The sequence below is a fragment of the Varanus komodoensis genome, unplaced genomic scaffold, assembly GCF_004798865.1.
Source record: "Varanus komodoensis strain SLA01 unplaced genomic scaffold, ASM479886v1 scaffold22, whole genome shotgun sequence".
In the NCBI taxonomy this organism is placed as follows: Eukaryota; Metazoa; Chordata; class Lepidosauria; order Squamata; family Varanidae; genus Varanus; species Varanus komodoensis.
In genome coordinates this window covers 20894214-20907033 of record NW_025335606.1, presented here as the reverse complement: position 1 = coordinate 20907033, position 12820 = coordinate 20894214, and the positions used below count along the sequence as shown (strand labels likewise).

The window sequence follows — 12820 nt, the reverse complement described above, 5'->3', positions numbered from 1 at the left end:
GTGACCCAAGTTAAATTTCCCCATAAGGTTCAATGTAAATAAGTTTTAATCCATTCTGGAACCATTTTTTAAATCAGAAAAATGTGAAGCAAAGTGACAAAGAACAACAAAGATCGTGGCCATCTGCCCCCCCACCCCAAGCACAAGTGTGGCCATCTCCCCCCCCCCCCCCCCCCGCCCAAACGGGAGCCCCCCCCCCCCCCCCCCCCCCCCCCCCAGCACAACTGAGATCGTGCCTGTCATCCCTGCATGTGCCTGTCATCCCGGTGTGCTAGGGGGTGGGGGGGAGAGACGGGTGCGATCACGGGCACACTGCGGGAGGGAGAGATGGGCGCAAATGGCGTGCTGGGGGATGGAGAGACGGGCATGAACGGGGCGCTGGGGACGGGAGAGATGGGTGCGAATTGGGCGCGCTGGGGAAGGGAGAGATGGGCGTGATCTCAGCTGGGGGGTGGGGAGATGGCTGCAATCATGCTGGTTGGGATGGCGGGGAATGGCTGAGATTGTGCCTGTCTTTCCTGCAGGAGCGCACCCGTGATCACGCACATCTTCCGTGCACGAATGCAACTGCAATTATGGTCATCTCCCCACTTGTGGGGGTGGGGAGATGACTGCAATCTTGGTTGCCACCCAATGCGGAGTTTGCGACCCATGACAAAATTTTCATGGAATTTTTGTTCACAACCCGATTTGGTCATGAACCAAGGCGTTTGTGAGCTGAGGTACCACTGTACTTTTTTCCCCCTCAAGGCTGAATTCTACCTCAAAGAAGCTCCTGGGGGCCACATTCCAGGAGGGGGCTGCATGGCAGCTCAAGGCTGTTCCTGCCAGACACAAAGATTTAGGAGAGGCCTTTCGAACTTTCCAAATGTGTGTGTGGAGGGGGAAGTGCCCAAAAGCCTGGGAATCATGAAATGATGGGTTGTTCAAGGAAAGGGACTTGAGATGCCTGGATTGGGAATCTTGGAGGGCTGTGACTGGCCCCCAGGCCTGAGGTTTTGCATCTTTGCTTTAGGTACCAATGCCTCCTGCCTCCAATGAAGCCCAGCTCAAAGTGTGAGATCCCATGTTGCAAGACAAATGTGAAAGCAGCAGTGGAATAAGAGAGATGTCCATGGCTGTCATACAGAAAATGGGTACACCCTCCCCCAAAGATAGTGATGTGTTCCCAGCTTTGGATTTCATTGGCTCTTGCTATTTTGTCTATCACTATGGTTGCTCTTCCAGTTGTCCCAGGACAGGCTTTCCCATCCTAGTGCCCTCTAATTGTTTGAGACTAGGACTCCCATCAGCCACCAAGGGCAATGGCAGTGATGAGGAAGTTGTAGTCCAAAACATCTAAAAGTTGCCAGGTTGGGAAAGGCCATCTTGGTTCTATCCAAGGAGACCCTCCCTTAGAAAAACGTAAGAAGCACGTTTTTGTAAGTCTAAAATCTTCAGGATGGAGTGTCACTTGCCTCCTCCAAGCTCTTGTCTTCCCCTCTTTCCCCTCATCAGAGTCCCCTTAAGACATACCCTGGAGGATGCTGCAGATGTGGCTGGAAGCCCAAGGGTTAGAGCTGGGAGGGAGCCAGTGGTTTGAAGAGCAAAGTGGGCCAGCGAGCTCTCCTGCTTCCTCAGGAGTTGAGCTAGTGGTGTCTGCACCAAAGATGGAGAGAAAGAGAACATCCACCAATGTCAGTGGTCTCCCAAACATTGGAGTGTCCACAAAACCCATCTCACACCAAGGAAATGCATTGCTTATCTGCCATGGGATCATTGCCTTGTTACAGAGGATTTTGGGAAGTCTTCTCTAGAGTCCACTCTGTTTAGAGACAACCTGACATTACTTCCAGGGCCCCTAGCAACTTTAATCTTGGCTGAATCACTAGGTCCTGGGCCCACCCTCTGATGCATGTCCATCCGGCTTCTGTCAAGTACTACATCAGGGAACTGGATTTAGCAAAAAGGGCTCAGTGCAATTATGTTTATAGACATGAATTTGTTTGTTGAGGAGCACCATTTCTCTCTCCTCTCCTGCTTTCTACCATGTTGGTCCTCTGAAAGCCAGGAAACAGATTGGCATATTTATTTATTGAAACATTTTCATTCTTTCTTCTGAAAGCATCCAAGGGAGCCAACAGCAACAGAAGATGCCAACACCCATAAAATGTTTTATAGGGTGATGTTTTATATGGAATCTGACCATTGGTCCATCTAGCTTAGTATTTTCTATACCGTAGCAGAGGCTTTCCAGAGTTTTAGGCAGAGGCCTTCGTCAGCCCTACTTGAGGATGCTGGGGATTGGGTTTGGGACCCTTTGAATGAAAATTATGAGTCTGACCACATAGCTATGGGCCTTCCCCAGAATAACAACTAGGAAAAAATAGTTTGCTTCACATAGCAGCAGTATGTAACATTAGAGAAATGAAGCAAAAGGCTTAGCTTTCCAGCATGCTGAAGGCCAGCTGAAAGAGAGATGTATGTATTGGCAATGTATGTAAAATGTGCAAAACAGGTCTGGGTGCACCTGAGTCTGTAGCACCAATGAAGCTAAGCCACTTTGGATCTAGCCAGTTGCTTGGGCAGGAGACTCCTACAAGTCCCAGGTAATTTCAGGATGTAAGCTGAATAGATCAACCTTAAAAAGAGGAAGAGCACAAAATCCAGCACTAATTGTAGACTGTGGAGGCTGTGTAGCAACTTCAGAAGAGGTTGAAGTTATTCTGTGACTTCCTCACTTAAAACAAAGAGCTGGCTGTGTTCTCATTTTTGGCTCTTGCCTCTTTGGCTTGCTTTTTGGCTCTGGCCTCTTGGCAGAGCAGCAGAGCAGCAGAGGCACAGGCTGGGAGAGAGTGCTGAGTGGCCAGGGGACTGGCGAAGGCAAGGTAGGAGCTGGGCAGGGGAGCAGAGGGCCAGGAGCAGCAGAGAGGAAGGGGCAGGGCCAGAGAGGCTAGAGGGGCCAGAGGGAGCAGAGGGGCGGGGCCACCGGCCTGAGGGGCTGATAAGGCCGTGCTCAGCCACTGCCAGCCCTTTTGGCTCTGGCCTCTTGGTGTTGTCCCTTGTCTGCGTCCCTTAGCTGCGGCCCAGGCTGTCTGGGGACTCCCTTCCCTGGGATGCCGAAGATTTTTGGGTTTTTTAAATTGCTTTGTTTTCCTTTGTTTGGTTGGTTGTTTTTTTTTTTTTTTGGTGCTGTGCTGTGCTTCGCTTTGTTTTTCTTCCAATTTAAATTTTATGTTATCCTTCTGTGTGTGTGCGTGTGAGTTTTTGTCTGGGAGAACTGGGCGAGTGAAGGGAACTGCAGGACAGACAAGGCAGGGGACCAAGGTAAGGTCTCGGAAAAGATCCCAATGGCAGACCAGGAGATGGCCTTGGCGGGAGTCACGGGTGTTGCTGTCTGCTGCAAAAGCTGCGACATGTTCACCCTTCTCCCCCAGGAGAGGCAGGGATACACTTGCCCTCGGTGAAAGATGGTGACCCTGCCAGAAGAGGAGGTGAGGTGCCTGAGGGCCGAGAGAGCTCTCCAGGCCCCCCGGGAGCAGCCCCCCTCTGGACAGAGGGTTGAGGGAGAGGCCACGGGAAGAGCAGCCGCGGAGACATGGAGGTATGTCACCCACAGGAGGAGGAGGCCAGCACGGCCTCCTCCTTCTCCTGGCACCAGTCTGGAGCTGGGAAACAGGTTCTCTCCACTTGGGGAGGCTGGGGCTGATGAGGCCTTGGGGGACCAGCAGGACCCCCAGCCTAGGACCACAAGTGGCAAGGGGGCCGCTGCAGGAGACGCAAGGGCCGGGGCACGACCACCCACCACCACTGGGAAGACACAGCGGCAGGTGATTGTTGTTGGGGACTCCCTACTGAGGGGCACTGAGGTGGCAGAGTGCCGCCCCAACCTTGAGACAAGGGAGGTTTGCTGCCTGCCAGGCGCACACATCCGGCATGTGAAGGACAGAGTGGAGTGTCTTGTTTGCTCTGGGGGTCACCAGCTGCTCCTGGTGATCCATGTGGGAACAAATTAAAAGGCCAGGCAGGGTTTGGTTGGGATCACCAGGGACTTTGAGGCCTTAGGGAAGGGAGCTAAAGGCCCAAGCGGCCTTCTCGTCAATCTTACCAGTCTGGGGATTTGGGCCAGGCAGAGACAGGAGGGTCGCCAAGGTGAACGACTGGCTTAGAGTGTGGTGCCAGAAGGAACGCTTCGGGTTCCTCGACCACGGCACCTGGTTTCTTGCCAATCGACTTCTGGCAAGGGATAGGTTGCACCTCACGAGGATGAGGAAAAGGTCCTTTGGAGATGTTCTAGCGAGCTTTGTCCAGAAGACTTTAAACTGAGCTGGGGGGGGGGGTTGGGCTCCCCAGAAACGTGTCTGCACTGGACAAGTGTGGGGAGTGGATCAGGGCTCTGGGAGCAGGGTTTTAGAGGTACTGCAGGGACTGACAGGGCTCCTACAGAGAGGGGACAGGTATCAGGGAGGATGGGAGGAAATAGGAGGCTGTGGACTCCAAGGAAAGGAAGTGGTGGGAAGGAGTTGAGGTGCATGTAAACTAATGCAAGGAGCATGGGTAATAAACAGGAAGAGCTTGAAGCTTTCCTGGGAATAGGAGGGTATGTCCTGGTGAGAATCACAGAAACTTGGTGGGATGAAAGGCAAGACTGAAAGGGGTATCCCCTTTTTAGAAAGGACAGGAAGGGAAAGAGAGGTGGGGGTTGTGGCTTTATAGGTCAGGGAAGGGATAGGATGCACTGAGATAGAATGCAGCACAGATGGGGATTTGGTAGAGGCAGTCTGGGTGAAACTTAGGGGTTTTGACAGGGAAAGAGGCCTGACAGTGGGGGTATGTTATCGCCCTCCAGGTCAACTTGAGACCCTGGATGGTGTCCTGACAGACCAGATTCTAAGGATATCTTGGGGGAGAGACACAGTAATTATGGGAGATTTCAATCTCCCAGACATTAGTTGGGAGACTCACTCAGTGGTGACAGCCAGGTCATGTCACTTCCTAGAAGCTATAGAGGAAGGGTTTTTCACACAGAGGGTCCGAGGGGCGACGAGGGGGGAGAAACATCCTTGACTTGGTCTTGACCGACAGACAGGAGCTTATAGATGAAGTACAGATTAGGGGAGCTCTGGATGCGGGTGATCACTCCATCCTTTGCTTTGAGATCAGGGGACTGGGAACATGCAGCAGGTCAAGCTTTGGAAGCTGAAATTTCAAGAGGGCCAACTTTGGCCAACTGAAGGCCAGAATGGGAAAAGTCTCCTGGGATAGGTTACTGGAAGGTAAGTGAGTTGAGGAGGGGTGGATGGCACTCAAAAGGGAGGTTTTGGAGGTGCAAGCCTTGACTATACCTCTTGTAAGGTGGGGAGGCAGAGGAGAGCACCGCCATGGATGCAAAAGTAGGTGGTTAGAAGGATTAGACGAAAGAGGAACCTCTATAGGAAATGGGTACTGGGGCAAATAGACAAAAAAGGGTATACCGGGAGGAGGAGGGCCCATTGCAGAAGGATTCTTTGCAAGGCTAAGGATGATTATGAGCTGAGACTTGACAAGAATAGCAAGAGCAACAAAAGGGCTTCTTTCAGGATGTAAATAGGAAGAGGAAGGGGAGACAAGTAGTGGGGCCACTAAATAAGGAGGAAAGAGATCCAGTGGCTGATACGAGGGAACAGGCACAGATGCTAAATGACTATTTTGCCTTTGTGTTCTCCCCATAGCAGGACGGGGGAGATCAGCATAGGAGATCAGATGAGGCCGGGGACTTAGGGGCACAGATTAGAGTCACCCCCTTAGAAGTCGAGGGGCTCCTCAGGACATTGGACATTACAAAGGCACCAGGCCCTGACGGGTTACACCCGAGAGTGCTTAGAGAGTTGGCAGGGGGCCTCTCTTGCCCGCTGGCCTCCATTTTTGAGGCCTCGTGGAGAACAGGTGAAGTTCCAGAGAACTGGAGTGTGGCATCAGTGGTCCCCATTTTCAAAAAGGGTAGTAGAAGGGACATGGGGAATTACAGACCAGTTAGCCTTATGCCCATCATAGGAAAAACAATGGAAAGGCTCATAATAGAGAGAGATCTAGTGATGCTAGATAGGGGAGGGAGGCTGGCAGCCACACAACACGGCTTCCGCAAAAACAGGTCCTGCCAGACAAGCCTTGTGGAATTCTACAACAAGGTTTCAAGATGGCTAGATGGAGGGGATGCAGTGGATGTGGTTTACCTGGAATTCAGCAAGGCCTTTGACAAAGTGCCCCATGATATCCTGGTGGAGAAACTGAGGCGTTTTGGATACACCAAAGCACTGCCCAGTGGATTAAGGCATGGTTGACTGACCAAAAGCAGAGAGTAACCATTAGTGGGGAATCATCGGGATGGCGGCCGGTGACAAGTGGGATCCCCCAGGGCTCTGTCCTGGGGCAGATCCTGTTTAATCTTTTCATAAATGACATGGACGAAGGGGTGAGCAGTCTGCTGATCAAATTCTCAGACGATACTAAAACTGGAGCAGTGGCCACAGCTGAGGAGCAGCTACTCCAGATCCAAAAGGATCTGGACAGACTATGGAAGTGGGCAGGAGACAACAGGATGGCGTTCAATGTGGATAAGTGGAAGGTCTTGCACTTGAGGCATAGGAATAGTGTCATAAGTACAGGTTAGGTGACAAGTGGCTGGAGAGCAGTGTTTGTGAAAGGGACCTCGGGGTACTGGTTGACTGCAGGCTAAACATGAGTCAGCAGTGTGATGCGGTGGTCAAGAGGGCGAACGCCACCCTTGGTTGCATAGCCAGAAGTGTGGCTTCTAGACCGAGAGAGGTATTACTACCACTCTACACGACTCTGGTGCGCCCGCAACTGGAGTATTGTGCTCAGTTTTGGACCCCTCATTACCGTAGGAATATAGCCAGGTTAGAGTCAGTGCAGCGTAGGGCCACAAGGTTGGTGGCCGGTTTGCAGGGGATGCCGTATGAGGCGAGACTGGGGGAACTGGGTCTCTTCCGCCTGGAGGAGACTCAGAGGGGACATGTTGGTGACATACAGGTATGTGAGGGGATGTCACATGGAGATGGGTAGAGACCTGTTCTCCCCTGCAGAGGAAGGCAGGATGTGCTCCAACGGAGCAAAGTTCAGGGAACCAAGGTTCCATTTAGATGCCAGGAAGCACTTCCTGACAGTCAGGACCCCGAGGGTGTGGAATGGGCTTCCACAGGAGGTGGTTGAGACTCCATCGGTGAGGGTGTTCAAAGATAGGCTGGGCATGCACATGGTGGGCATGTCATAAGCTGAGCCGGCTGGAGCCTGGGGTCAGACTAGATGGCCTGGGAGACCCCTTCTGACTCGCACTGTTTCTATGTTTCATTTACCAATGTTTCTGCAGCCTCGTCACCCAGAGGTAGTTTCAGTCACTTGCAGGTGACCAGGTGTTCTGCTTTTCAAGCTTCTTCCTGATGCTGGCACTGTTTACTTATTGATTATGCAAGCCTAGCCTTTAGGGGTACACAGGGAATCCTGTACCCCAATCTGTGGTCACATGGAGTCCATACCTCTTGTGCAAGGCCAGGTGCTGCTGGCAGGGCCCCATGTTCAGGCACCAGACTGTCATTGGGTGAACTGCATCCGGACACTGGGGTGCTGCTGCTGCTGGGAGATGAATCTGCACAGGATAAAGAACGCAGGGCACTTAGGATACAAGATGGCAAGGACAAACAAGGGGTCAGGTACAGCAAGGTGTGTTGAGCTTCTTTGAGGTCAAGAAATGAGGTTTTCCAGGAGTTGTATTCCACAGGTGGACTGAAGTCAAAAGCAATAGGATATTGGGCCAAAACACTAGCTTGTTCCTGATGTAGGCTTCTACTGCCATTACCTATGGCCTCAGAAAGACATTTCAGCGTTCTAGAATTGGGAAAAGTATGCACAGCTGGGAAACCATCAAATGGTTGGTAGTTTGGGAAAAGAGGACATGGGTCAGAACTGGATCCTGAGCAGTCTAGTTTTGGCCTGCAGTCCAGGGATTCAACCCCGTCACAGAGATCCATAGTAAGTAGAGATTTGGAGAGCTGCAAAACCACTCTTCATCTTAGATATACCCTAGGTATTGGGAGTGTGGAGCCCTCCTGTTTAGGGTTCCAGCCAGTGAATAAGAGCTTGATATCAAATAAACTTGCTTCAGCTCAAGCTAACCCCCTCCACACAAACTGCTGTCCCATCTCCAATGATGGCAAATGCCTCAACTAGAAAATATCTGGAACTCTTATCAGAAGCATCCCTGATGAAGTGGGGATTCTCAAACAACCTTTCCCATCCTAGAACACATAGGGCAGATTACAACATGGCCAACATGTTCACTGTGAGTAATGGGCACTGTAATCCAGTATGCACAGAGGGCACTGGGTGGGGGGAAGTCTGCCCCAGAACAAGCATCTATCTCTAAAACCCCTTTGATGGTATTCCTCTCACCAATGGCTTCTGCTGGACGCCTCTTCAAGGAAGGGGGTGCACTGTCCTTGCGGTTCAGTGGATTTTTGCGCCGCTCACTGGCCTTCTTCGACTTGTAGCGCAGTTTTAGGTTGGGCTCCGATGCTGAAGCAGACACAGATATAAGAAAGGCAGGTTGCTTACCTGTAACTGTCGTTCTTCGAGTGGTCATCTGTGCATTCACACATAATGGGTGCTGTGCCTGCGCAGTGCCTGTAGCCGGGTAGAATACAAAAGCTTTAACGGATTTTGGCGGGAACTCTGCACCCCACCCCCGTGGTGGTATAAAAGGCGGAGCGCCCGCAATTTCCCTCAGTCTATGGAGACTGTCCAATCACCCCCTAGTGGAGAGAGTGGTTAGCTCGAGGAACCACTGGTGAGAGAAAGGACTGACAATATGGTAGGTATGTGCCCCTATGGTGGAGACACCAAGACAGGGGGGAAAGGGAGAGTCTCCTGTCCCAGCCACCGACACCAAGTGGGGCCAGCGGGCAGGTTGTGTGAATGCACAGATGACCACTTGAAGAACGACAGTTACAGGTAAGCAACCTGCCTTTCTTCTTTGTGGTCTCTGTGCATCACAAATAATGGGTGATTGGCAAGCTTACCAACTGGAGGTGGGTCGGTGTCGTCAGAGGAGAATTGAGGAAAGGACGGCACGGCCAAAGGAGCAGTCCTGTCGGGCCCGTACGTCAAGTCTGTAATGTCTGGTTAATGTGCAAGGGGTCGTCCACGTTGTTGCCTTGCAGATGTCTGGTAGCGGGATGCCCGCTGAAAACTCTGAGGAGGCAACCACAGCTCTGGTGGAATGTTCCTAGGAAGCGACTGGGAGGTCCAGCTTGGCCAACTGGTATGCCAGTTCGATAGTTTGAATGATCCACTTAGAGAGTCTTTGGGAGAAAATCATGGCGCCTTTGTCGGATTTGGAGTAGTTAATGAAAAGGCACTTAGTCTTTCTGAAGCTCTCAGTACAAGACTGATGAAAGGCTAGGTATCGACATACATCGAGAGAGTGGAGAGATTTCTCTACTGGGGTCGAGGGAGTGGGAAAGAAGGCTGGCAGGATAATGTCCTGATTGACATGAAAGGGTATGGTGACCTTAGGTAGGAACGTCAGGTCAGGACGAAGGACAACCTTTTCCTTATGAAAATTAAGGTAGGGCGGGTCTATACGGAGAGCACAGAGTTTGCTTGCCCTTCTGGCTGAAGTAATGGTGACAAGAAAGGCAGTCTTCCACGATAACAGCTGTAGGTCATTTGTTGCCATGGGCTCAAAGGGGGCCCTGGTAAGGGCTTGTAACACCACCGAGAGGCTCCAGGTCGGGATCGTGGGGTGGGTTGGAGGCTGGAGATTCTGTAATCTTTTGAGGAAGCAGTGGATGAGTGTGTGAGAGAACACCAAGGATCCGGATAATGGGCCTCAAAAATGGGAAATCGTTGCGATGTACACTCTAATTGAGGTGGGCTTAAGCCCATCTTGATGTAGGGAGAGCAGGAAGAATAGGATATTCTTGATGAAAGCTGAATGAGGAGGGAACCAGTTGGTCTCCGCAAAGGCAGTGAAGCGTTTCCACTTAGCCTCATACGATCGACGGGCGGCTGGTCGTAGGGTGGATTGTAGTATAAAGTTAATGTCCGACTGTAGGGAGGTCAGGCTCGGTATGTCTGGAAGAGACTCCGTCGGTACCAACGGTGGTTCTGGTACCGACGGGCGAGTAGCAGCCATCGGGACTGACAAGTTTGTCAGGACCTAAGTCAGGTGACAGGGAACAGTTAGTGAAGGAGCCACATGGTGAGATTGAGTGAGTCAAGAGTGGGATGGCGGATTGCCCTCTCCTCCTGTGTGATCAGGTGAGGGACCCGCGGTAGACGGACGAAGGTTCGGCGGGAGAGGTTAAGAATGGTCGGGAATCAGGGCTTGCATGGCCACCAAGGCGTAACAAGAATGCCCTGGGCTTTGTCGTGGACAGCTTTTTCTAGGGTCCATGTGATTAACGGGATCGGTGGGAACGCGTACAGAAACAAATCCGACCATCTCACCATCATGGCGTTGCCCAGCGAATTCGGGCCCCTCGAATTCAGTAAGTCTGGCACTCCAAATTGGTGGCTGTGGCAAACAGGTCAATGGACGGGGTGCCCCAGTGGAGGAAAAGGTCGCTGCAGATGCAGTTTTCCAGCTGCCACTCATGGGTTGAGGACATTTGCCTGCTGAGAATGTCCGCCTCATCGTTGTCCACACCCGCTAGATGAACTGCCAGCAGGGTGATCCCTCTGGGAATGCACCAGTTCCAAATCTGTAGGGCCAAATGGGCCAGCGGTACCGACCTTGTGCAGCCCTGCTTGTTGATGTAAAAGACGGTCACAATGTTGTCGGAGGCTACCTGTACTGTTCGGTTCTGAAGAGGGGGTTTGAAGGAGCAGAGCGCTTTGAAAACTGCAAGCAGCTCGAGATAATTGATGTGCTCGGTCTTTTCGTGGGCTTGCCAGGTGCCTTGGGTATCGAGGATGGCGCAGTGTGCTCCCCAGCCTGTAAGGGAAGCATCGGTATGGAGCGATACCAAAGGCTGCGGTTGGTGAAATGGCACGCCTACTGAGAGATTGTCCTTGTTCGTCCACCAAACCGAGGTTGGAGGTAGAAGTGGTCGCCTTGGGGAGTCACGCTGTGGTCGGAAAAGGCTGTTGAATCACAGCTGCAGGAGTTGCATCCAAAGTGTGGCGTTTGGGCCGACTGTAATTGTTGAGGCCATGTGGCCCAGCAACTTCCAGATGGACAATGCCAGAGTTTGTCTGCTCTCTTGGATGCGCTGGGCTGAGGAGCGAAGAGTGTCCATTCGAGCCTGTGGCAGGAACACTCTTGCTCGAATGGAGTCGAGGCATGCTCGATGAATTCAATGACCTGTGAGGGAGCGAGACAGGATTTTTCAGTATTAATACAGAGTCCGAGGTCATCCAGCAGTGTACATGTAGTGTCGATGGCCGAGAGTAGCTGCTCTCGGGACGGAGAGACAATAAGCCAATCGTCTAAGTAGGGATAAATTTGGACACCCTGCAGCCGAAGGTGGGCACAAACCGGCGCCATGCACTTTGTAAAAACTCTTGGAGCTGTAGCAAGCCCAAAAGGAGAACGTTATATTCAAAGATATCGGATCCGACCATGAAGCAGAGAAGCCACCTGTGAGACAGGTGGATACTGATATGGAAATAAGCATCCCTTAAGTCCAAAAATGTGAACCAATCATCTCTTGAGTAAGGAGAGGATATTTTGAAGGGTGCTCATGTGAAATTTTGTAGTTGTAATAAATGTATTGACACCCCATAGGTCGAGTATAGGGCGTAGACCGCCGTCCCGTTTCGGGACAGTAAAATATCTTGAGTAGAAACTGTGGAGCCCCTCAGAACGGGAGATTCATCGAATTGCTCCTTTACAGAGTAGTTGGGAGACCTCATCTCTGAGAACCTCCGATGGGGAGGTATATCAGATTGGTCCCGAGGGGGACATGGTATCCAACTCGATTTTATATCCATTCTCAATGATGGAAAGTACCCATTTATCAGATGTGATGGACTCCCAAATGGGGAGTTGGCCTTGCAGCCAGTCCCCAAAAGGGAGGGGGGAGGGTGGAAAGGGGGAGAGAAGATCAGCTCGCGCGTCTCATCAATGCTGCCACTTGTCGGCGGGTTGGCGGTTACGGCCTTGTTGGTTTTGCGCGGCAGGTTGGCCCCAGTTGTGTTGCTGGCATGGCTGGTATTGCTGGCACGGCTGATAGAAATGGTAAGGCTGGTATCGAGGGTAACAAGAGATTATGGCCACTTACGACGGTTGGAATTAGGGATTTCCATCTTCTGAGCGGTAGCTCGAGCGTTGTTAATGTGCTTGAGCTTATGGTCCGTGCAGTCATGGAAGAGGCTGGAACCGTCGAAGGGCATTCCCTCGATGTGCCTCTTGGTCTCATCGGGGAAGTTGCAGGAATGTAGCCAGGCATGTCGGCGCAGGGTGATGGATCCAACGAGCGCACGAGATGGCGGGCCATAGTGAGCTGCTGGATAGAGAGCTGCATGGCCTCCCAGATGAAGACGCAGGCCAGGTCACGCTGTTGCTCCGGAATAGTGGAGGTGATAGATTCCAGCCATTGCATCAGGAAATACTGATATCTGGCCACTGTTGCCTCATAGTTGGAAATCTGGAGACCCAGCCCCATGCAGCGTGCCATTAAATCAATCTTCCTGCCCTCTTTGTCTCTTGGGGTTGAGTGTTCTCTGTTGTCTCGCCCCTGGGACGACTTGACCACAATCAAATTAGGTTTCAGGTGCTTCAAAAGTAATGGTATGTCCTGCTCCCGAACCTTGTACATGGATTCGTACCTCCAGGATGTCGGAT

The 12820-nt window shown here is 51.8% G+C and overlaps 1 protein-coding gene across 6 annotated transcripts in view; it reads right to left on the bottom strand.

The window, feature by feature from the left end:
• Positions 1-12820, bottom strand: part of HDAC7 (histone deacetylase 7) — a 244594-nt gene that overhangs the window by 47757 nt on the left and 184017 nt on the right. For 5 of the 6 annotated variants that reach the window (XM_044431113.1, XM_044431112.1, XM_044431115.1 and 2 more), the window contains 3 exons: positions 8425-8547; positions 7512-7621; positions 1516-1638 (listed from right to left, as the gene is read on the bottom strand). In XM_044431113.1, the coding sequence (XP_044287048.1) occupies positions 1516-1638; positions 7512-7621; positions 8425-8547 (356 nt within the window). The remainder of the gene's footprint in view (positions 1-1515; positions 1639-7511; positions 7622-8424; positions 8548-12820) is intronic. The other variant, XM_044431114.1, reaches the window with a different exon arrangement.